Source organism: Lissotriton vulgaris, chromosome 7 (genome assembly GCF_964263255.1).
Source record: "Lissotriton vulgaris chromosome 7, aLisVul1.2, whole genome shotgun sequence".
Lineage (NCBI taxonomy): Eukaryota > Metazoa > Chordata > Amphibia > Caudata > Salamandridae > Lissotriton > Lissotriton vulgaris.
The window spans coordinates 1,690,103,709-1,690,129,041 of NC_141695.1; the positions used below are offsets into that span (position 1 = coordinate 1,690,103,709).

Below are 25,333 nucleotides of genomic sequence, written 5' to 3' on the forward strand. Positions count from 1 at the left end.
GCTGCTGAGAGGTATGTGTCGCTGACATATGTGCCGAAGCTGCTGAGAGGTATGTGTCGCTGACAGATGTGCTGAAGCTGCTGAGAGGTCTGTGTCGCTGACAGATGTGCTGAAGCTGCTGAGAGGTCTGTGTCGCTGACATATGTGCTCAAGCTGCTGAGAGGTATGTGTCGCTGACATATGTGCTCAAGCTGCAAAGAGGTCTGTGTCGCTGACATATGTGCTCAAGCTGCTGAGAGGTATGTGTCGCTGACAGATGTGCTGAAGCTGCTGAGAGGTCTGTGTCACTGACAGATGTGCCGAAGCTGCTGAGAGGTATGTGTCGCTGACAGATGTGCTGAAGATGCTGAGAGGTCTGTGTCGCTGACATATGTGCTCAAGCTGCTGAGAGGTCTGTGTCGCTGACAGATGTGCTGAAGCTGCTGAGAGGTCTGTGTCGCTGACAGATGTGCTGAAGCTGCTGAGAGGTCTGTGTCGCTGACAGATGTGCCGAAGCTGCTGAGAGGTATGTGTCGCTGACAGATGTGCTGAAGCTGCTGAGAGGTATATGTCGCTGACAGATGTGCTGAAGCTGCTGAGAGGTAAGTTGCAAAAGCATTGATGCGTTAGCAAGGAGGAAGGGAAGCCTCTTTAATAAGCCTCGGAATAGTTCGCGCTGTTCCCTGTGATTTTGAGTGCCTGGTGATTATCCCGCACTGTAAAAGCATCGCGAGTTGGAACATGCGCAGCACAAGAGGACGCAGCTTCCTGTCTGCTGCTCGAGTAGATTTTTTACTCAAGAGGAAGCTTTCTCAAAGTGAATCGAAGGTTTCTCAAAGTGAATCGAAGGTTTCTCAATGTGAGTCGTTGCAACCTTCCGAGACCATTCGCATTGAGAAATCTATAACCACCTGTGTCCAAAAATCTTGCCAGGTTGATTTTTCTCACTCTCGCTCATCAACTAGACCTTCGCAAGCGATAAAAAATCTTGCCGGGTGGTGGATTTTCCTCGCTCGTGCTCGCCAACCTGACGTTGACAAGCTCTGGCTAGGAAATAAACAGGGTTTTTTGGAACTCCATGTGCTCCACAGAGTGCAGAAAATTCTGAAATTTCTGCGAATTGAGCAGAGTTCACCACCCAGAGTTACTCTTTAATGCCCTCTCCTGATTTGTCGATATGTATTTTGTGGGCAGAAAGGCAATTTTATGTCGCAGTTTATCTTTTCTACATTGCGACTTCCTCTTTTTGCTGTTGCAAATCCTGTAAGTTTGTGAATCATAGGTTTTATGATTGCAAAGTTCTTTAGTACACGGGGCTCATAGCTATTTCTGAAAAGAAATTGGGCAAAGAGGTAAAAGTGAAACTTATTTGAGACAGGTTATAAATCTATTCGACTGTTGAAACAAATAGCATAACAAGAATTAGCAAAGCTAACCGGTCTGGCGTTGACTGCCAGCCTTTCACCATTGTCAATGGTGTTTTCGTTTGGCATGGATTTTGTGACGACTTTGCCAATATTAAAGATAAACTTGGGCTAAAAGCAAAATTAATGTTTTGCCTCATGTGGCCATAGCAAGTGGTAGTCAAGAACCTACTTTGTTTCGATGTGCTCATTGTGAAAGGGCAGAATGCCATAATTCACAGTGAAGTTAGCGAATGGCTGAAGTGGGCTGACCCTTTGCACCTTGCTGTGTATTGTAGTGGATGAAAGGAACATGTGAATGACATAACAACAGACCAATCGATGAAGAAGGCTTGCTGAAAGTCCCAAAAAGTAAGCATATTATACATATAGGTCTATTAAAATCAAAACATTATGACTAATGCTAGATCTTAAAGTAGAAAAATGCACAATTCTGAAGATTATGCAACAGTGGCAACTATAGTTTAAAAAGAGATTCCGATATTAAAATCTGAGTTTGTTTCACTTACTAAATTAGTGAGTTTCTCTCTGTCTTATTTCAAGCTAATGATGGGCGAGCTAACAAATGAACAGGGAGAGCACAGCCAATCCGAGTCGAGGGCGGGAGTGGGCTCTAAGAGACCATGCATGACGCAAGCCCTCATAATGGATGGCATGTAAACTTTGCAACAAACACCAGTTAAAAATATGATGAAGACTCTTCAAATTTAAAAATCTGCATTTCTTTATCATGCAGAAATGTTTCAGCTTAGTACGTCAAACTATATCACTTCATTGGGAGGCATTTATTAAGTGACAGCTATTGAACATGAACTTTAATGTATTTGAGTCTCCCACCATGCCATTAGTGAATTAAACTGTGAACCCATTGTCATACGCACCCTGTATATGGCCTAGATTGTTACACAGAACAACCTTGCAGTCTATTCAAATCCGGCACTAGATGGGTATCTATTTCCCCTCTCCTGTTTTTAGTTTCATGCTTGGCACATCAGGTTAGAACATTGTGGCAGGCTGAAGCCACATTAAAGCTTGGCTCGTTTTAGGCTTGAAGGTCCAAGAGAACCTTGGGCTTAGCTAGAGCCGGGTTTGTGACTCAAGCCTGGCGGGAGCTTTCAGTGGCTCACCCACCTCTATTTCAAGCATGATACTAGCTCCACTGAGAATAAGATATCCTAATACCCAGCCTTTGTCATTCTGAAGGCAATTTAGGAATTCCCCATTAAACAGATGTTTATGGTCTTTTCCCTCTCCTACCCATGCAGAGGTTGCTGTCTACAGAGCTTTGACAGTGGCTCTGAAACATTACCAGGGTAAGACCAAGGTCTCTACATCCTCATCACATTAATTCTCATTAGTTGTGTCTCCCAAAATATCAGTCACTGCTCCTCATCATCTGCTTGGTGCAGAGTAGCTGGTTTCGCTGCCCAATGGTTAGAGCCGAGGTGCATCTCTTGGTTCCAACATCACGTCACCTCGGGTGTCTTCTGTATGGCCAGAACGTCATCTTCTCTACACCCGTTCTACAGAACGATGCCAAAAGTGCCGGCTCACAAGCTCAGGTGCACTTTGGTCAGACTCACCAGCAGAGGCTGTTTGGCTAAGCTGTAAAGCTTTGGTTGGAATGAACGGGACGAGGACCCTCTCTGAGAATATCAGTACTAAAGTAGTACTGATAATTCCAGCTAAGGCCGGGGTCCAGGCAAACCCACCCATTTTCCCACTATCTGTCTGCACTGCATGTGTAGGTGTAAACTGAGAAAAAGTAGGTGAGGCGTGGGGGCCTCTAGCCACATAAGGGAACCCAACATGTTGATGCCAAAAAATGTAACCCTTGCTCTGCAAGACACAATCAAGAACTTTACCATCTGCTCAGGATATCTTTTGGGGAGAAGACGGACTCCAGGAATACATGTGGAAGAGCCACTGTTGTGAGAAAAATTGACTTCTTATCTGAATACTCCTGGCCAAAAGCAAACCTTTCTGCCCCTAGAGGTGTGAGAATAATTGCTTCTTTCAGCCACTGGCTCATAACACAGCCTACTTTAGATTTCTTCTACTGATTGTGCTTCTTTAGTTCCCTCATTTCTTTTGGGTTCTCCTTTCTCCAGTGCCTTTAGGACTGTTGCAGGGATTCTGCTCAGGCACAGAACTGTGCACAGAGACTCAGGACCTCAGTGAATTAGGGTGTGCCAAAAACTCACTTTAGTACCCAAAATCCCCTACCAGACTAGCATCAGTGTCTCATTAGCTCTTCGTCCTATAGCAAAGTAACCAATGATTAGACGACCCAGAACATGTGACTTAGGATGCCTCAGGTAAGGTGGGAACATGAGCACTCTTTCGTTATACTCTCATACCAGTCCAGAATAGGGAGTAAAGGGAGACACAAGCAAGTTTAAAAGGTTTATTTTAACGCCGTGATCTCAGGTGCAGCATCTTAGCTAATACAAGCAGACATGATAAGAAATAAGATTGTCAGCATAGTTACTATTCCATATAATACAAAGGGAGAAAGCATGTTATAATGCTAAATGGAAACAGGTTAAATATATACCTATATTTCACCCTCCCTTGCTAGTAGGTTATTTTATAACTAAAGAAGGTCTCTTAGGCTTGCTTAGGCCTAGGCGACCCCATACCTCAAAGATTAGCAGGAGTGAATCACATTGAGTTCTGCACAAGCTCTCAGCATACAAATGTTCTCCAAGTGTGTTCAATCATTCCTACATAGTGTATTACTAAAGGCGCCAGTATCTGAGTTGGCAACAGCTGCATATATGTTATGGCTAGAACGTGCGCTGATCAGTTTGAACAACAGCAACAGTGTTGATATAACCTTGAAGGCCTCGGCACTCACTGTTCAGACTAAGCTTACAAAGAAAATCTAGCAATGTCGAAAAACAAGTTATTCTCATGTGAAGCAAAACACTCAGCCTAACTCTAAACAATAGTTAACGTGTGTGTCGTGTGCAAAGGACAGCAAAAGGTAAAATGGTGTTTAGACTTCCAGTAAGCTCATGCTAACTTAACACTGTATAAATGCAAGGCTCAGCCCCACTACAGGACATGTGCACACTAATTACAGCAGAATGTAAGCACTTTCTGAGTCCCAGTAAATTGACTGAGTCTCAATAATCTTTGAACCACTCATTGCTCCTGTTTTTCTGAGACGCTCATAACTGTGCGTGCCACAAGCAGGCATAGTGTTTAAGGTGAAAGCATTCTTTGACGATGCCATCAGCCCACTCCTTAACATCGTCAACGTGTCTCTCCCAACTCCTGCAAAGCCGGGCAAATTCTGCTTCTCCCAGACACCAAACATGGATACAGAAAACCTGGCCAGCTTCTGATCAATCACATATATTGTTCCAAGGAAACATGATCAAAATGCCACTCAACCCTAAATAAAAATCAGCAAGGCCATTCTTCTCCAACATTATCCTGCCTTGATTCAGACCCCAATACAGTCCCAAACCTGCCACCACCCACATAGTCAAAAACACACTCCAAATCACAGATAAAGAAGACACAGGTCCCCTTGTTATTACAGTATTTATCTGTAGCCTTTAACACTGTCCATCAACAACACCTTCTTCAACTTTCCATTGCTGACTTTGTCTGCAGCATCATTGAAGTGCTCTTGGTGGTGCTCAGTGCTTGACATTGGGCAAGGCTGCCATTATTGTAGCACCGGTGGAGGGCTCCTTAGTAGAACTATGGGCCTCTGCACTTTTTAAAAACAAATTAAGCCCTGGTAGTGCTGATCTTCCCCACTAGGCACACTTTATTTAACTAATGCATGCTTCTCTTTCTACTGTGTATGAAGTGCGAACAGATGCAATTTTCTTAGGTTTACATAATCACTCAAAACTTGTTCTGGAGTGTATGAGTTGATTTGGATCCAAGTTCTAAAATCAAATGCAATTAATTCCCTACCATCTTTGCACTAGCACCATTTAGGACAAGACCAGCGCGAACCAAAAGGTACAACGGGAAGTAATAGCATCTGTAAAACAATATGACAGGTAAAAGTAAGTGCAAATGTACACTATTTCTACAACCTATACCCCATTTTTAGCAGTGATGTCTCTATCTGGTGCATTAGCTGAAGAAACCGCTCACACAAATGCGATTTGTGCCGGGTAGTTTTACGTTCAATTTTACCAATTCAATTAAAATGATGTTGATAGTGCAGGAAGTTAAGTTGTATAGGTAAGAAATTATGATCTTGGAGATGTTCCCATAAATGCTATCAGATCTTTGATACAACTGCACAATGAAAACATTCCATGACATGCTTCCTCTTGCCAGGTCCCCAGGGCCTGCGGCTGCAACCGAGTGATCTTCTGGACATGGCCTACCAGGTGGTGGACGGCATGCAGTACCTTGAGTCCAGGAATTACATTCACCGGGATCTGGCTGCAAGAAATATTCTTGTTGGGAAGGACAACCTCTGCAAAGTGGCTGACTTCGGGATGGCTCGCATTATCAAGGTACGGGAAGTGGAGTGGGTGGGATCATATGTATAGATCACTCGGGTGGCCCTGAAGTTAATGTTGAAACAGGACATTATGTACATACTTCTATTAAGTGTGGGAAAAATGTCTAACCTGTAATGGTAAAAAGTATCCAGATGAATACCTTGTACCTGCTTGAGACATGTTTGGCTCTAACTCCACTGAGAAAACATTTCCTCGAAAGAGCAAGACACGGGTTTGGAAGTCTTGCTACCTATTTCCGCTCACTTGACTAACACATTACGCATTATTGAACCAATGTAGTGAGGCATCCCGTTGATTGTTTTCTGGACTTGTCGGATGTGAAGATCACCAGTTCATACAATGGAGATCAGTTTTACCCAGTGCAAAAATGTTAAACATTTTCAGCTCCGGTGCTCTTGATGTCTCACAGTTCCAAAGTTGTTCCCTCTTGTACACAACCTTGAAAATGAATGCTTCAATCCATAGGAAATGCAGTGGTTATCATTTTAAATAGCATTCAGCTCCCACTTTTTTGCTTATCTGTGCTATGATAATAAAGAAAGGACTATATGGAATTTGACTTAGTCTTGTACAAAAAGGAGTAGTGCTGCCTAAACGGCTGGGCTGCTTCTCACAGGTGTATTTAGCCTTATAAGACCTCAAGAGCGATTTTTATCTTGATTCCCTATGCACAATGAGCTATGGGACCAATAGCTTGCAAGCCTGTCACCTTTCATATTACTGCCTCGCTCATCTCTTTCGAAGCAGCCATACGTGCATACCTTTTTCTTTAGCTCTAATACACTCCTGTCCTGTGATACGTGGTGACTCTTTCTGTTACAATGCTAAAATAGGCTTTTGGCAGTGTCGGATCTTCAATTTCCTTAACAAGCTCCTGCTCCGGTTTTTGTTGTGTTTTTTTCTTATTTTTTAGCAAAGTTTTTATATTTTTTTATTTTGTTGAATGTTGTACGTGGTTTCACCAGATGTTCTTACCAGGATTTCCCACTGGTGCTTACACTGGATTCCTCACTACAGACATTACTGGTAGATATTTTGTTGACTAATATCATCATGAAGATATTTTCTAAATCAGGGACCTTAGGTCAGCGAATGGGCTTTTATGTCAATCTTCTAGAACTGATAGCAGCCCGATTAGCTTTTAAAGGGGTTGTTCCACAAAATACCTACAATCCAATCCTTACCAAAAAAGATCATATCACCATGAGGCTAAGCATTAGGAAGCACAGTGGAACAATATAAACCTACCTATCCATAGAAGTTCAGAAACTGGATGCTGAATACCAAACAGGACATCAACCTATTTGTGGAACCTCTTATAGGCCTTAACATTTAATGTGATTGACCTATGCTGAACCTCAAAAACATACAAGGTCAAAACGATGAACTCTAGTCCTTCATTGTGTCATGTCATCCCTGGATCTCTTTACACAAATACACAACACATTTCCTTCAACTTCAGAAATCTATAGGAAGAAATGATGGACGTATTTTCAATCATTTATTACAAATAGTTGCCTGAAGTTTTCCCAGCCTTCATCCTGATTCCCCCTCTGATAGACAGATATAGATATCATGATGCCAGATTATTTTGGTAGTCTCCAGATTATTTTGATAGCCCCTTTGTGGACCAGATAGAAATACCAACTAGGTCTGCTACTGAGGTTCCCCACAATTTCTCAAAACTCTTTGCAAGTTGTTGTCTAGAAACAAATACAGACTTCTCCACTATGAGCCTAGGTCTTTGAATCTGACCATGTGGCTCCTTATATCCTGGAATCTGGTTAATGCCTCCTGTCTCAGGACGGGACTGATATAGTGGTTCAATCTAGAGATTTGGCAAGGAGTACCCAATACAGCAGGAAGAAGTATTGGATAATAATGTGAATGCAGTCACATACTTATCCTGAATAGTTATCTCATGCCTTCTACATCAGGCCTTCAGAGCTCTGCAAAATGTTAATATCAGAATGTTAATGTTAATCTAAAATGTTAATCTACCAGCAGTTTTGAGATCTAAAATCATGTTAGAGAATGGAGTTCCTTGAACTGTTTCTATTGTGAAATTCTTCCAGGGTGGCTTTTTGAGACAATTTCCTCCCATCAGGCCTCCTCAAGTTTGGGATAATGATTCACTACTTTTGCGTTTGCTAAAACACTCCTTATGCATTTGTGTGAACAAAAATGCTTGATGTGTAAAATGGATCCCTATGGGCTAATCCCCGCAGCCAGTAAAATTAATGATATTCAAATGTTCTCAAAGGATGTACCATGTTACTCCGCATACTTTTACTTCGCATACCGTTACAACGCGACTTTTACAACGCATACCATTACAACGCATAGCGCTTTGGGGTGCTGGATAGTGGTAAGTATAATTTACTATTCTAACTCCAGTCCCCGTGGACCCTAGGGAAGGTGTTGGATAGTAAATTATACTTATTCCCTATCCTAGAGCGCCCCCCAGCGCAATGCGCTGTAATGGTATGCGGAGTAAAAGTCGCGTTGTAATGGTAGTGCGGAGTAAAAGATGCGTTGTAACGGGTGTATACCGTTCTCAAATGATAAATTCCACCTTAAATTTCACAGTTACCCAGTAATCCTCAGGACTCACCCTAAATTCGCTCCAAAAATATTTTGCAAATTTAATGTTAGTCAAATTGTTGCTGTTTTTTTACAAACGCTCAGAGAGGGGCCCTCATTTCAATAAACATCAAAATGGCTCCCTGCTACAATGTTTAAAGACCTAAGGACTATTAAGTGGCTCTGGAGTTGTTTGGAGTTACAGGTTTATACAAGAAGGAACATGCATTGAGAAAAGCTAATGTAACCAGATGGCTTGTCGATTGCATCAAATTAATATACTTTAAAATTAACAGCTAATTAACAGGGTGTGTCAGGGCCATATAGCAAAGGCACTTCTGAATCAGCCACATTTCTGTCAAATATTCTATGGGTGGAACCAGCAGAAAATGCTGAATGTATTGACTGTCTTCTTGATGTTAATCCCAGAGCAAACACTCTTAACATACCTTTCTGTAGTGTTTTATCTGCAATATAGGAGCTCCTCGGCTGGCAGATATTGCATGTTTGTTGCTTATGTAGACAGGGGTCTTGCTTTGGCCTGTTCTGCCAGATGGGGTGTGAAGCCCAGTAGGATTGTTGGAGAGCCATTACTGAATGACCACATTTTTTGCATTGCTGGCAAAGAGGGGGAGTAATTTATTCATTGGGGGGTTTAGCATGAGGTAAGGCACTGGCGTCCAAGTGTGGATGCATTTGAAGAAGGCTTAGAGTCTTGGTTAAAGAGATTTAGGAGATAGTTTTTTGCTGTCAGCAGACTGGTGTATCTTGATGCTGCTCTGTGCAAGGATGTCTGCAAAGGCTTCTGTATAAATGTTGAAAATAAGGACAAGGCGATTACTGGATCTGGTAGTTCCTATCTGAGCTAGTTGCTGTCAGTTGGTGAGATAGGATGTGAACAGCTTTGGGATTGTGCCAGGGCCATACATGCAAGTTTTCAGGGTGTGGATCAATGTTGGATTGCTGATTGCATCAAAAGCTACAGTGAGGTTGAGCAAGACCAGAAGCAAAGTTTATTTTTGGAATTGAAGAAGAGAGCATTCTCCACTACTTGTAGTGCAGCTATTTTAAATACTGCAGTGTGGTGTGAACCCCAATTGATAGTTTTGAAGTAGGTTATTTTTGCGGATGTGATCCTGTAGCTGAGTGGTGATTTCCTTCGGAATGATTTTTCCAACTAATGCGAGCTGGGTTATGGTACAGGAAATGGCAAGGTCAGTTGAATCTAGTGTAGGTGTTTTCAACATGGGAAGGATCTGTCTGGTCTTGAGGCAATCCATAAAGCTTCCCTCCATTGGTGAGAGAAAGAGATGTGAGAACTTCCACTTCTCCTAGCAGAGACTTGATGATGAGGAGGGACGCATGTTATCATTGTGGGAGTCAGCTTTGAATGAATTCAGAATGCTTGAGAGGTAAGTGTGGGAGATTATGTTGAGGGATGACCAGTTAGCAGCTGGGTTAAGGGGATGGGGCGGATGACGATGATGAATTGGCGATGTTTAATCTGATTTTGTTGGTTTTATCCATGAAGAAGAGGTCAATAGCATTGCATCCATCAACTGATGGTCGGATAGCTGAATCTGGAATGGAGTTGGCACATCCTTTAATAGCCTTAAAAAAGGCTTTTTTCTCTGGTGCTTGGTCTGTTGATCTTGGCCTTGCAGTAAGTGGATTCTGCTGTGTGGTGGTGAAATGTTTCAGAAGGGAAATGTCTACCCGACATTTTGCTCTTGTCCATAATTTTTTCCTGACTTCCTACGGTGTGATTATTTTCTGTGAGTTCTTGGGTGTACCAATGTGCTGATGGCTAGGCCTGGAGATGCAAGTTTTCAGAGGATAATAGCGTTCTTTTGATGGTGGAGTTGTAGATGTTGATAATGGTGTTAACATCCGTTGAGTGCTGAAAGAGTCTGGGTAGGTCAATTGGTTCTTCTGGATGAATGTAGCTGAAGGAGAGGAAGGTAAGCTTCTCCATGTTCTGCTGTCCTTCATGTGGGGGAGAAGCATTTGTGATGGTGAAGGGGACAGTGAGATGATCAGTTCAATCCAGCAGCAACAGGAGTTGGCAGTGGATGTTGGGGGTTGCAGAGAGGATTGGGTTCAGTGTGTTTCCTTTGGAGTGATTTGGGTCAGTGATGTGATGTTTTGTTTCCAAGGTGTTGGGTAAAGAGTTGATGACTTCCTTAATTTTATTGGTGCGCGAGTCGGCGGGTAGATTGAAGTTACCGGTGAAGGTGGGGTAAAATGTTTGGTGGTGGCAAAGGTGATGAAGTTTGATGTTTCTCTCATGAAGATCGCGTGGATTCTGGATGGTCTGTAAATGAGGTGAAAGGAAGTTGTTTTGCAGGTTGAGAGAGAAAACTGGTGAGATAAAAGCTCAAAATACTCAAGCGTGGCCATGTTAAAAATAGTGCACAACTACATTGGCTTCTATATCACCCCCTTCAGTTTTGCATGTGTGGTCTTTGTGTTGGATGCTGTATACAAGGGGAGGAGGAAATCAAGACTGTGTGTGGAAGAGGGTGAGAAGCCAGAATTTTAGTCTAGGTTGGGTTTTGTGATGACATCCGCAATGTCGGGGACGTGACTTACTGGTGAGTGCACCTATATGAGCATGAGTTGAAGATAGTGTAATGTGGGTGGTGTGTGTATTCTAGTGAGTGGTATGGGGTGAAGTTCTTAGTGATAGACATGAGAGTACAGACAGTATGAGTGCAGAGTTCTATTGTAAGAGTGGGAATGGTTTGTGTAGGGTTGTTTGAGAGACACATAATAGTGGGTAGCTTACCTTAGTTGCAGGGGTTCTAGCCCTAGGCCCAATCAGGTCCAACCAGGTGATGCCCCTGTATTATTACCTCTAAATATAGTTTCCAGATTTGTGTTTTTCATAGCTTGACATGCTACTTTCACTACCTCTCTTAAGGATTTGTATACAGTGGTAATGCATACTCCAAATCTATCTAAGATGCAGGTTAGAGATGGTATTCCTACTTGGGTCTGCGCACATGGAAGGAAACTAGCCATACTGCCTTAGAAAAAAAGCCATTTTATAACTGCTATGGAAAAGGAAGTGTTAATTCCTGCATATTACCTGTTTTACTGAGGCTTTCTAAGCTGACAGTATGGATGATTCAAGCTTGCAAGTGAATCTGGAAAACCTACCAATGCTTAAAACACTATTTACAGATTAGTAACTTAATGTATTTGACCATAATGACTATTTCACTGGAAGTATTTAAGTACTCTGCCAACAGCCATCACCTCTTGACTGTGCTCTCTATTTAAGTGGCACTTTACATCCCTTTAAACAGGGTGAAGGACTTGAGTAATGAAGGGGTAAGACACTGCTTGGGAGAGTAATTCCTCAGCATCAGATTTTTAACTTTTTTTGAAGTCTGCCAAAGGCTCCTTCTGCTGTGGCAACTAACTAAGGATGGAATGCTGAATAAATCAAACAATCACACCCGGTCAAGAGATCTTAGTTAAATCCATCTTTCTTTTGCTCACTATGCGACACCAGTTTGGACCCAACCATATGCAAATCAGTCTTGATCCTGCTCCTCTTGGGAACAGTTCAGCCCGAACTGTCAAGCTGGGTCCTCCATGGACCGCAAACAAACATCCTTGGACTGGTTTAAGGGTAGTATCACCCCTCATCTGCCAGGCTAGCTTGAATCCAGTGGCACCGCAGGCAAGGGACCCACGTCTGGGAATACTGAAAAATGCTGCTGCAACCAACGATGGACGGAATGCTGAATTAATCATATATTCACCCCAATCAAAAGATCTGGGTTAAATCCATCATTCTTTTGCTCACTACATCCTCATGGGAACAGTCCATCCCGAGCTACCAAGCCGGGTCCTCCCTGAACCGGAAACAAGCATCCTGGGATTGGTTTCAGGGTATCACGCTTCATCACTCAGGCTAGCTTGAATCCAGTGGTTCAGTGAGCAAGGGAGCCACATCTGGGCATACCTATTAGCTTAGGGTGAAAAATGCTGCGGCAACAAATGATGAACGGAATGCTGAATAAATCAAACACTCACCACCAATCAAGAAATCTGGGTTAAATCCATTGTTATTTTGCTCACTACGCCGCCCCAGTTAGGATCCAGCCATATGCAAAGCAGCCTTGACCCTGCTCCTCATGGGATCAGTCCGCCCGAACTGCCAAGCCGGGTCCTCCCCGGACTGGAAACAAGCATCCTGGGACAGGAGATTTTCCTCTTTCCAACAATACCTCTCCCGTGTGTTTCGGTGCTCAGGGGGCTGAGATAGCCCCATGAGCACCAAAGCAGTTTCACTTTCAATGTAATAGTGTCAGTCAGCCATGCCCATGATCGTCATTACATTGGAAAACAAAATGCCTCAGGAAGGTTGGGGAAGATCTTCCCCATCTCCGGAGAATAAAAAAATAAAAAGGAAATCCCTCAGCTGTTTACAGCTGAAGGGATTTCTCAGTGGTGTGTCGAGGACGTAACAGTTACGCCCTAGGCCAGAGGTCTTCAAACTTTTTGATGCCGAGACCCCCTTGTAAAACCTTTTTAGGCGTAAGGACCCCCTTCCGACAAACATTTCTAGAAACTGGTACTCCTCATTATCAACTTTTGACAACCATAAATGTGCCTGTTAGACCTCATCACATCCCTCCATCATTCATCCACCCACACTTTCACACATCCATCCACCCTTTCATCCTTCCATCCATACATCCATCCTCCATCCATCCACCCTTTCATTTTTCCATCCATACATCCATCCTTTACCCATCCACCCTTCCTTCCATCCACCCATCATTCATCCACCCACCTTTTCACACATTCATCCATCATTCATCCATGTAACCTTTTATCCATTCACACATCCATCCACCCTTTCATCTTCCCATCCTTCATCCACCCACCCTTTCATCCTCCCATCCATACATCCATCCTTCACCTATCCACCCTTTCATCCATCCATCCATCCACCCACCCTTTCATCCATCCATCTACCCATCATTCATCCCCCCACCTTTTCACACATCCATCCATCATTCATCCATCCACCCTTTCATCCATCCTTCATCTGTCCACCCTTTCATCCTTCCATCCATACATCCATCCTCCATCCATCCACCCTTTCATTATTCCATCCATACATCCATCCTTTACCCATCCACCCATCATTCATCCACCCACCTTTTCACACATTCATCCATCATTCATCCATGTAACCTTTTATCCATGCATACATCCATTCACCCTTTCATCTTCCCATCCTTCATCCACCCACCCTTTCATCCTCCCATCCATACATCCATCCTTCACCTATCCACCCTTTCATCCATCCATCCATCCACCCACCCTTTCATCCATCCATCTACCCATCATTCATCCCCTCCACCTTTTCAGACATCCATCCATCATTCACCCATCCACCCTTTCATCCATCCTTCATCTGCCCACCCTTTCATTCTTCCATCCATACATCTATCCTTCACCAATCTTTCCTTCATCCATCCACCCTTTCATCCTTCCATCCATACATCCATCATTCATCCATCCACCCTTTCATTCATCCATCCACTCATTATTCATCCACCCACCTTTTCACACATCCATCCATCCATACATAAATCATCCATCCACCCATCTTTTACCCATCCACACTTCCTTCCATCCACCCACCTTATCATACATCCATCCATCATTCATCCATGCAACCTTTTATCCATTCATACATCCATCCTGTCACCCTCCCATCCATACATCCATCCTTCATCCATCAACCCTTTCATCCTCCCATCCATAAATTCATCCATCCACCCTTTCATCCTCCCATCCATACATCCATCCACCCTTTCATCCATACATCCATACACCCACCCTTTCATCCGTCCACCCATCATTCATCCCCCCACCTTTTCACACATCCATCGATACATCATTCATCCATGCAGCCTTTTATCCATCCACCCTTTCATCCTTCCTCCCATCCATACATACATCCACCCTTTCATCCTCCCATCCATACATACATCCTTCATCCATCCACCCTTTCATCCTCCCATCCATACATACATCCTTCATCCATCCACCCTTTCATCCTCCCATCCATACATACATCCTTCATCCATCCACCCTTTCATCCTCCCATCCATACATCCATCCTTCATCCATCCACCCTTTCATCCTTCCATCCATACTTCCATCATTCATCCATCCACCCTTTCATCCATCCATTCACCCTTCATTCATCCACCCATCTTTTTACACATACATCCATCATTCATCCATTCACCCTTTCATCCATCCATCCTTCCGTCCACCCTTTCATTCTTCCATCCATACATCTATCCTTCACCAATCTATCCTTCATCCATCCACCCTTTCATCCTTACATCCATCCATCCACCCTTTCATTCATCCATCCACCTTTTCACACATCCATCCAGCCTTCTGCCTTTCATCCATCCATCCACCCATCATTCATCCACCCACCTTTTCTGTGCCTCTCTCATGGGGGTGGGGGGGATCAGTATCTCTCTGCGTCGTCTTCCTTCTTCTTTCCCACTCATGGGAGGGCATCTCTGTGCCTCCCTGCTGGGGGCGGGGGACGTGTCACGGGACCCACAGCTCCAGGTGCGCAACATCCATTGAACTCAAAGGGCTACACTACAGCCACTTCCCCAGCCCCCCCAGCTCCCCCCAGCTCGTGTATGTGAGCCCGGCTATAACAGTTTCAGGGACACACACACAGTCACACACAAGTACTTGACAGGTCTTTAAAAGACCTTTTACTTGTTAATGAGGCATTGATGTGTTTCACACCTCGGCTCCGCCGTGAGCACCCTCAGCCCAATGCCAGGAACTGCACTCTGCGACCCCCTTCCCAGGACTCCACGACCCCCCTGGGGGTCGCGCCCCACAGATTGAAGACCGCTGCCCTAGGCACACCAGCATCACAGCCGAGGACGTAACTATTACGTCCTTGGCATGGAATGGGTTAATATTCAGTTTTTTGACCCCACAATCGAGCTGCAGGTTTCTGGAGTCCAAGCAGCTTTTTTTTACAGCAGCACTGCACCTGCTTCACCAACATCAAACATCCAGTTTAAAATGTCTTTTTTTATCCCGCCATGGAGCTGAAAGTTTGTGGAGCACATGCAGCTTTTTATAAAGCAGTGCAACCCCCGCTTCACAAAGGCCATGCGTCTGGTTTCCAATAATTCTACTCTAGATTTAAAAGTCTCTCTTCCCTTTCTAAGAGCACATGCCAGAATCTCATCCTCTTTGGGTACTGTACTGCAGCCTTTATGCAATCTTTATCTTTATAATTACATTACGGGTGCAGTACCATATACAGCTAATAGAGGTGCCTTTACAACTGCACAGGGACACCTAGTAACAGCCTATGGTACTGCACACTTTCTTTGCTTCATGCCTTTTTATGTATTACTTATGCCACTGGTAGCATATTTTTTTGACAAAAAAAAGGAACAAACCTTAACATTTGCAACGCCAATAGCTCAAACATTTGCTAGTGTGAAACCTATTGCAATGCAAATGCTTGTTGGTGTCTGCATCTAGTCTGTGGTTGATAATATTTATAGGGAGGGAATACACCGTTATGGATTTCTGGACAATGTATATGAAATGCACAATGGGCTATGCAGTTTTCAATGTAAGGTTTTTTTTCTTTTAAAAGTTGGCGATTTTAGTACAGCAACATTTTTTTTACCTTCAGCACCCTCTGCATGAAACACTCTGCTAACACCCTGTGCGCATAGCTGCCTGTGATATTACATAGATGATATAAGGTGTGATATTACACTTCGCTTAAGACCGTCTTAACACTGTCTTAAGCCAGGAAATATGGGCCTGTTGTAAGAAGTCTGGAAAGCATCTGTAGGAAAATGATCCTAAATCAGGACTGATAATATTAATATTAAGATTGTCATATAGTCCAGGAAGCTCATTCTTAAGACTGTTGTAAGCAAGGCACGCGTCGTCAATCAGTTTAATGAGGAATACGTTTTACTCAATGTAAGGAGGGTTAAACTGAACAATGAACAGTTACTTTATGAATGAGATTTGTGTTGAAGGACAGGGATGCTGTGCTCACTGGGCCTGTGAAGTTCTCTTGATGTACCCAAGTGACGGTATTTAAAGTTAGTAACCTAATTAGAAATCAAAATCCATTTTACTTTTGCTTTAGTATACCTAGATCTTCTTGATGCAGGCTAAGACCTTGGGGAAGAAGCAGACAGCTGACACGTGTTTCGTCGTTTGATATGACTTTTTCAAGGCTGTTGAAACAACATACAGTTTTTTAACATTTTATAATATTCATCCAATGTTATAAGCTAAACTTCTTAAAACTTCATGCCTTATTAAAAAAGCAAAGTGCCTTTACAGAGACCAGCTAAAATATGTCATTGTATGCTAGAAAAGACAGTGTTGTTCAAAAAACAAAGTCTTAAGATATTGTCATAACCTTTGTGTTGAACAAGAGATTGAAAAGGATTCAGGGTGTCACCCATCATAGAAGAAAAGCACAAAAAGAAGTGCAAAGAGATTGAAAAAGATATAAGAAAGAATCATCAAAAGTTAGATAGTACTACGCAAGATCAGTGCAACCCAACAAAATTCAAAGGAAAGTGATTATACAAAAACCCGTTATGTGAAGGATTCTTAATCCCCAACATGTAAACCACAGTGCTTTCAGAAGAGAAGAGAAAAAGAACAAATACCTCGCAAAGTATTTCAACAACAGTAGGTGAAAATATTCTTCGAGAGCCTCTAATATTTCAGAGGATCCGTAGTACACAAGACCAGTATGAAACTTCCGTTTTAGAGCACATAAGAAGAAACTGTCAATAAAAGAAAGTTGTTTACACATAACAAATAATCGATTTGCAGCTAAAATAGAAAAGTATTTGCAGAGAGACCAACATGGTCTGCATTTGTGCAGATACTAGACAGTCCTAAACTGATGCCTAATGGCCTGAATGGATTCGCAATCTAAGGACTTATTCCTCAGATAATTGCCTCTGAGATTAAGCTTTTACAGTTGAAATCAGGAAGGGGACTGTGACTAATTTCTAGTTAGGAGGAAAAGATAAGTAGCCCACTTGCCCTAGTCCTTCAATTATGGACGGAATAGTCAGATAGCTGCAAATCGAATATTTGTTATGTGTTAACAACTTTCTTTTATTGAAAGTTTCTTCTTATGTGCTCTAAAACGGAAGTTTAATACTGGTCTTGTGTACTACGGATCCTCTGAAATATCGGAGGCTCTCGAAGAATATTTTCACCTACTGTTGTAGGAATACTTTGCGAGGTATTTGTTTTTTTTTCTCATCTCTTCTGAAAGCACTGAGGTTTACATGTTGGGGAAGAAGAATCCTTCACACAATGGGTTTTTGTATAATCCCTTTCCTTTGAAATTTGTTGGGTTGCCCTGATCTTGCGTAACACTATCTAACTTTTGACGATTCTTTCTTATACCTTTTTCAAACTCTTTGCACTTCTTTTGTGCTTTTATTCTATGAAGGGTGACACTCTGAATCCTTTTCAAGTTCTTGTTCAATACAAAGGTTATGACAATATCTTAAGACTTTGTTTTTTGAACAACACTGTATTTTCTAGAGTACAATGACATATTTTAGCTGGTCTCTGTATTGGTACTTTGTTTTTTTTAATAAGGCCTGATGTTTTAAGGAGTGTAGCTTATTTATTTTATTTTTAAAGTTTTATATAGCGCGAACTTGACCCAAGAGGGTATCAGAGTACTTTACATTTAGGATTGTTGTGTTAAAATTAACATCAGATACAAGAGCATAGTAAGATACAGTACACATAAACAATGTTTCAAGACTTCATGGGAGGGAGGGGAGGAAGGAGTAATAGCGGGGAGACGAGGAGGAATTGTGCCCAAAGTCCGGCTGAGTAGGTGACAGTCAAGGAGGAAACCAAGGCCAATCTCATCATTAGCGGTCTAGCAGCTTCACCGGTATCAGCCATGTTGCTCAGGTCTCAGCATTCAGGAAAACCAATTTTTAGTTTATTTGTTTTGCTGAGGTTATGTAGCGCTGTCTAGACCCGGCGGTATCAGAGCGCTTAACCAGAGGATTGTTGCATTACAGGGTACATCAAAAAGGATTATGTAGCGCTGGCTAGACCTAGAGGCATCATAGCGCTATAACAGAGGAATATTGCGTTACTAATTACAACAGTTACAATAGCATAGTAAGGTACAGTAAATAAACAATGAGGTTGAGAGAATTTGAGGGAAAGAAGGGGAAGAAGGAGCCTTAACAGGGCGACGAGGAAGAACTGTGTCCAATGTCCGGCTGGGTTGGTAATGATCGAGGGGGAAAACCAGTACCAATCTCCTCATTAGTTGTCTAACAACTCCACCGGGCATCAGCCAAGTTGCTCAGGTGTCAATGTTCGGTAAAAACAGATTTTAATAGATACATAGGCTACGAGGGTTGATGTAAAAGAAGTCCCACTGGGGTGACATGGTAGGGAGCAGCAAGGCCTCTAGTTGGAAAGGGGGAGCACAGGAGCAAGCACAGCTGCACTCACCAGATGAGCCATACTCTGTGCAGTCGCCGGTTCTGTTGCATTCCTAGGGGAGCCAGTGGAGCCCCGCTGGGCGTGAGGCCTCAAGGGTGGTAGACAGTCCAGAGAGGCAGGTCAGGCATAACTAGCACTGCAAGGCATCAATCTCGCCACTCAGAGCTTTGGTTCGGGCCTGGTGAGCGACCAGTTGGAGGCTGAAGAGCACCCTTGAGCTGCGGCCGTCCGGCCATCTTGCCCGGCGTTGTCTTTGCTTCGGGACGAAATGGCAGCCTCACCGAGGCTCCCGCCTCCTGATTGCGCTGTGGCTCCTGACTGTCCCCTGTGTTATAACATTGGATGAACATTATAGAATGTCAAAAATTGTATGTTGTTTCAACAGCCTTAAAAAAGTTGTATCAAATGACGAAACACGTGTCGGCTGTCTGCTTCTTCGATACGTACTTCGAGTCAACTGAATCAAGACTCCTAAAGACTTTCCACTTTGTCAAATTGCTATGAACACTTGTTCTATATTACTTATATTGTGCCAATTTGGGTTTATTAAAATTATACTGACTACAGGGTCAGTCACAATACATATAAGTGGTTGTGCTCTGTAATTTGTATATAGCTATATTATATATGGGGGAATGTTTTCTTCATCTAAGATAAACACTGATAAATGGCACAGTGTTTTACATAGAGCACGCCAAAATAAGGGTATATTTCTGAAATACTCTGGGAAGACTTTTACGGAGGTGCTGACTAGGTCTCTCTTTGCCACTGCCATTTTTCCTAAATAACCTTAAATTCCTATTGAATGGGATAGGGAGCTCTCCAATAAGCAGCCTTCATTTATGCAAAATATTCCTCTTTTCCATAAAGTCAGATCTCTTTAAAACCCTCTTGAAGCTAGATCAGTTGTTGTGAGTCACCTGTCTCCGCCTTTGTAATTGTGCCTGTATTTATACAGCGCTTACCACCCTAGAACCTGATGAGGTGTTGAAGCACTCTACTCCGAACCCAAGGACAGTGGTTAATCCAGTGGTTACATTTTGGTTATGAGGATTATTGATGGCTCTGAAGAGAAAACACTGCTTGATATACTCCAGTTAGTTTGTGGTCGATTATGTTAATGCTAGTTAGGTGTGATTGTTAATGGGGGCTATGTGGTTTCAGGTGAATGGTTGGTGAGATAGATAGGCTGGGGGAGATTAGGTAATGTTAGGTTGCAAGGATAGGGTGTTAGCGCAGGAGAGGTTGTGATCTATGAAATGAGGAGTCAGCCTTTTGCAGAATTACAATAAGAGATACGGCAGACCGGCGTGAGCCTGAGAGGAGGCTATACTAAGCAATAGAAAGCATGCAGAGGATGGAAGTCAGGAAGAGGGTCACTTTGAAGAAAGAACAGAGAGGACTCAAGCCTGAGGATTCCAGTGGAATTAAGTGGTTCAGTTTGTTCTTGCAGGGATTTAGGAGTGTAGTGGAAAGTGTCTTTCTGAGATAGCAAGCAAGTCAATGATGTAAGCTGTAGAAAGCAATCTAAGGATGTAAGCTGTTCAAAGAAAACATTATACATAGTGCTCCATATCCGGGGAGACAGTTTAAAACATGCTTCAGGTTCGAGTGTACACATCACTTAAACATTAAGGGATCTATTATTATGGCATGCACGCCAAAACACCCTACCGGTTGGCCTTTTACCCCTCGCCACATTAGCATGGCGGGGGGTGCCGCGGCGGACTGAAAGACCGTCCGTCGCTTTTCCGACGGTAGGCAATCATCACGATTGCCTACCGGGCGGAAATAGCCCACAATATTGTGACGGTGCCTTGCAAGCTCCGCCATCCATATTAGGATGGTGACGGTTTCATGCCTTTCCATGGCGGAGATTCCGCCATGGAAAGGCATGCGGAGTTCTCTTTGGGGGCCCGTTGCGGGCCCCCTGGGGTGTGAGGGGCTGCACTTGGGGGGTACCATTGGTACCCCCCAACATTGGCATGCACAAGGTGAACACCACGCGGTGCCAGTCACGGTGTGCATGCCAATGCACAACATGCATATATTGCATTGTGGCGGGTGCTGCTCACAGCACGCTTGCCGCAATGCAAAATATGCGCAATGCCAGCGCCACCGTGGTGGTGGCATCTTAATTGCCGGTGCGGGACCCGCGCACCACTGGCGGCTGGTCCCAGCACCGCTAGGGTGGCAACTAATAGACCCCTAAGAGTCTAGCCTGCTATATCCCAACCCTAGGACAGCCCTTTTAAACATAGTCTGGAGTATACCAACCTTGGTACAGGGTTGCTGCACAATGCCATAGTATAGTTTATAAACCTTCCATGAAATGGGGTCATATTTTCAAAATCATCACTTCATGGATATAAGGCGCTACTTCAAATATTGACTAATCAAAGGTACTCCTAGTCAGACACCTTCCGAGCAGCGTCTTTCCTTTTCTTATTTTCTATTTTCCTTCAGTTGGAGAAGGTATAAACCTTGTCAGGTTCTATGTATTTTTGTCTGGCTGATGTGTGATAATGCTCTCTCCAATGACCTTCTCATACTTTTGTCCGTCTTCTTTGCAGGATGAATTCTACTTGTCTCAAGTGAAGAGTATCCCCTATAAATGGACAGCCCCTGAGGCGCTTTTATTTGGGCGTTTCTCCACCAAAGCAGATGTCTGGTCTTTTGGGGTTCTTCTCTTTGAAATTATTACCCGTGGTCAGACTCCCTATTCAGGTGAGTCCTAGCATTACACTTTGCCTTGCGCGCACAGGTTGGGATGAGAGCTAGATTATATCGAGGGATAAATCAGTACTGGAATTTTTTTGTTCACTTTGGTAAGTACTGCATGAAATAAACATGCAAAACCTGTCTGTAGAGAACAATTCAACAAAGGATCCCTTGAATGGTAGGAATTTGCAGTTAGCAAAAAGATGGCCCACTACTTTATGTTCCTACTGAACAAAGGTTCATGCAGCTAACAACTAAAGGCATTTTTTGAATAGGTTTGTACTGTTCCTCCATCCCTTCATGAAAGTTCCATCAATGTGCTGGTTCTATTTTAAGTATTCTTTGTCACATCTTTAAACACCTAAAGTTTCAACTCTGTATTTCACTAGTATTGGATCCATCATATCACGACCGCACTATGCTGAAGGATTTCACAGTGGTCTCCTGATGTACCCCTCTGCTAAGTCTAATATTTAGGGGGCTGTGTTCTAGCTGACTGGTTGTGCTGCCTGCAGGACCCTCGCTACTGCCAGGTAGTTGCCTAGGTGAAATTCAAGATGATGTTTACTAGCCAAGGGGTCTTTTGTATTCTAAATGGATCGTTCACCTTATAAAAATTTCAGAAACATATTCCCTCACTTGCGTTGCGCTTGACCCTTACTTTCCCCGCTCAGAGCACTTGACCCATGATTTCCATCTTAGTGTACTAGACCCATGCTTTCAAGGTCAAAGTGTCAAAAATCAGAAGAAAATAGCCTGGGGAGGGTCCTCCATTTTTAATTTGTGTGCCAACTTTTGGCAAATCCCTCCACTTTAAGTTAGTGATATATAAGCTAATTTAAATCTTTTAAGAAAGTGAAGTCCTATTTGTTACGGGAACTCAACTCTCACTCAGAGGTCAACAGTCAGCTACCTGTGGAAGTTTTCACTGAGTCCCATCATGCCATTGGTGTGCTAACCATGCGTCCCCTTTCCTACTTAAAGTTGTATAGCTATTTTGTTCCCTATCACAATAAAAAGTAAATTGTTCTATTTGATCTTCTTCCTGGTCCCGTTAGCTACTAGGAATCAAAACCTTGACGTTTAAAAGAAAACCCATAAATGGGAACCCATATTTGTAGTGTTAACCACACGGGCATCGGACGCTCCCTCAGGTCTGTGTGGATTTAATGGGGAACTCTCTGCCCCTTAAGATTCGCTCAGAGCACAAGATCCTAGTATTTAGGAAACTTCTTAAAACCTACTTGTTTCCACAGTAGTGAGTTATCGAGTTCCTCCTTCTTTGGTCTGTTGCGCCGGGATGCCCCCGGGTAAGCTGAGCGCATTACAAATTTCATATAATAATAATAATAATAATAACTTACACCTTTCGGTGAAAGAGACTCTGCATCTGGCTCAATCAGAAACACTTGAATCCTGCCAACTTGTGAAGAAGAAGCGCAATTCCAATATTTTCTCTGTTTGTCCTGATCAGGGCTGCAGTTCTCTCCTATTAAGGTACTGCTTCCAGCCATTACTGCTTATAGAAATTTCCTTTGACAAGCCTCTTTTTTCCAGTAATCATGAACTTTAACCCCTTCTATGCTCATGACGGAGCCGCTCCGTCATGAGCCTCGGTTGAGCTGTGCTCATGACGGAGCGGTTTCGTCATGGCCCGTTCGGCGCGCCTGCGCAGCGCGAATTCCGCACCTGCGCTGGACGTTCCATTGAGCGGGCGGGGCCATGACGGAACCGCTCCGTCATGAGCACAGCTCAACCGCGGCTCGTGACGGAGCGGCTCCGTCACAAGCATGCAAGCCCCGCTCGGCCCCCCGCCCCCTTAGCGCTGCGGCGGAATTCCCGCCGCAGCGAAGGGGTTAAAGGAATAAAGGATACTTACCCTGGTCAAGAGACCGTGTCCTCCATGGGGACTAAACATAGTCATCTGAAAGCTGAAATCCAGGGCTGTTTTAGCGATCCCCAAGACTTCTTTTCAACATCTGTTGTGGAAAGCTGCTTTCCTTGCAGCTGTTGCTTTCCCATGCAATGTTATCAATATTCAAGCCTCACGTCTTATAAACCATAGTGGTATTCCATTGGAGAAAGGTAGCCATGTCGGTGTATTCAAGGTTTCTACCCATATGTAGTGTTGCTGCCAGTGGGGTGTACCACTGCAGCACACGCCCCCTCCCACTGTTTCTAATTGTTTTCCCCCTCAAGCGTGTAGGGGCTGTGGTATAGCCCGGACGTAAGCGTGGACACGCTACATTGTTAATAAAGAGCCCAGGGCCCTGGGCGTGGTCAGTAAGTTACTAGCCACCAACAGTAACACACGTGTCCTGTGTCCCTCCATTATAGATCTAGGCCAGGACACCACATTGGCGACGACGGTGGTCTATTTTCTACCCACCGTGTGCCCTGCCGCACCGTGACCCTGCCGGTCACCCACAGCTGCCCCGCAGCCCTGCGCCGTGCCACCCTGCACGTGGCACGCTACCCTGCATTCCGGAGCCGCCTGCCACCCTTGCGGCGCCACCGGACCTCACCTGGCCCGCCTCCGTCCCAGCGACGCACGACGACCTGCATTGCCTCGGTCCCGGCGAAGATCCGCCGGCCTGTAGCTGCCCACGCTACTTTCCGGTGCCTCCACGCGGCCTCCATTGGTCCAGCAGACGCCTCGCCTGCGGAGCCTGGTGCACCTCACACAGGTACGGGCCGCTGCCCGCCCCGCTCAGTCCTGCCGTCCCTGAGCCCTACCTGCGCCTCGCTCCCGCCGCCCCTGGGCCCGCGTACGCCTCTCCGCACGCCGCCAGGCCCGTGCGGCGCACCATTGGTCCCGCGCATACGCAGTGGGCTCCCCGGCGGCGTTCCTCACGCATCTCGCGTGTCCTCGGCCCGATAGCGCTGCCCATCACCGCGTTTCCAGCGGGACTGCGCCTGCCAGGGCCTCAGAAGTGCCTGCACCCCCCGGACAGTGCCTGCCTGCACCCCAGAAGTGCCTGCATCTCCCCACTGGGCGCGTGAGAGCTCAGAAAACCCACCTCTGCCTGCCATCTCAGCGCGTGTGTCCAGCCTGGTCCTACTGCCGCCTCAATGGCCAACGTGCCGCCCCTAGAGCCCTTTTCCATCAAGGGCACCCCACCCTCGCAAGCTACTCGATGGAGGAAGTGGGTGGAACGGCTTGAAAACTACTTAATCGCGGCGGACATTGCTGTGGCGCGGCGCCGTGCAATGCTTCTGCACCTGGGAGGAGAGGCCATTCACGACATCTCCAAGGACATCACGGAAGGCGACCCACCACACACATACGCCACCCTGCGAGATGCCATTACAAGGTACTTCGAGCCCTTTACTAGCGCGGACTACGAACGTTTCCTGCTCCGACAGGCTCGTCAGCTCCCCGAGGAGTCGGTGGATGTGTTCTACGCGCATCTTAAGAAGCTGGCCAGCACGTGCACGCCCCCAGACGCAGAAGATGAAATTCGCGCCCAATTCATTCAGGGGTGTGCCTCTCTGAAGCTGCGGGAGAGGGTGCTGGAAACGGACGCCATGCCCATGCGCGACATCCTCGCATTG

General features: G+C 44.6%; 1 protein-coding gene across 3 annotated transcripts in view; it reads left to right on the plus strand.

Moving 5' to 3' along the window:
* The window catches only part of PTK6 (protein tyrosine kinase 6), a 172,340-nt gene that overhangs the window by 137,996 nt on the left and 9,011 nt on the right, over positions 1–25,333 (plus strand). For all 3 annotated transcript variants that reach the window (XM_086932807.1, XM_086932809.1, XM_086932808.1), the window contains exons 6-7: positions 5,718–5,899; positions 21,631–21,784. In XM_086932807.1, the coding sequence (XP_086788933.1) occupies positions 5,718–5,899; positions 21,631–21,784 (336 nt within the window). The remainder of the gene's footprint in view (positions 1–5,717; positions 5,900–21,630; positions 21,785–25,333) is intronic.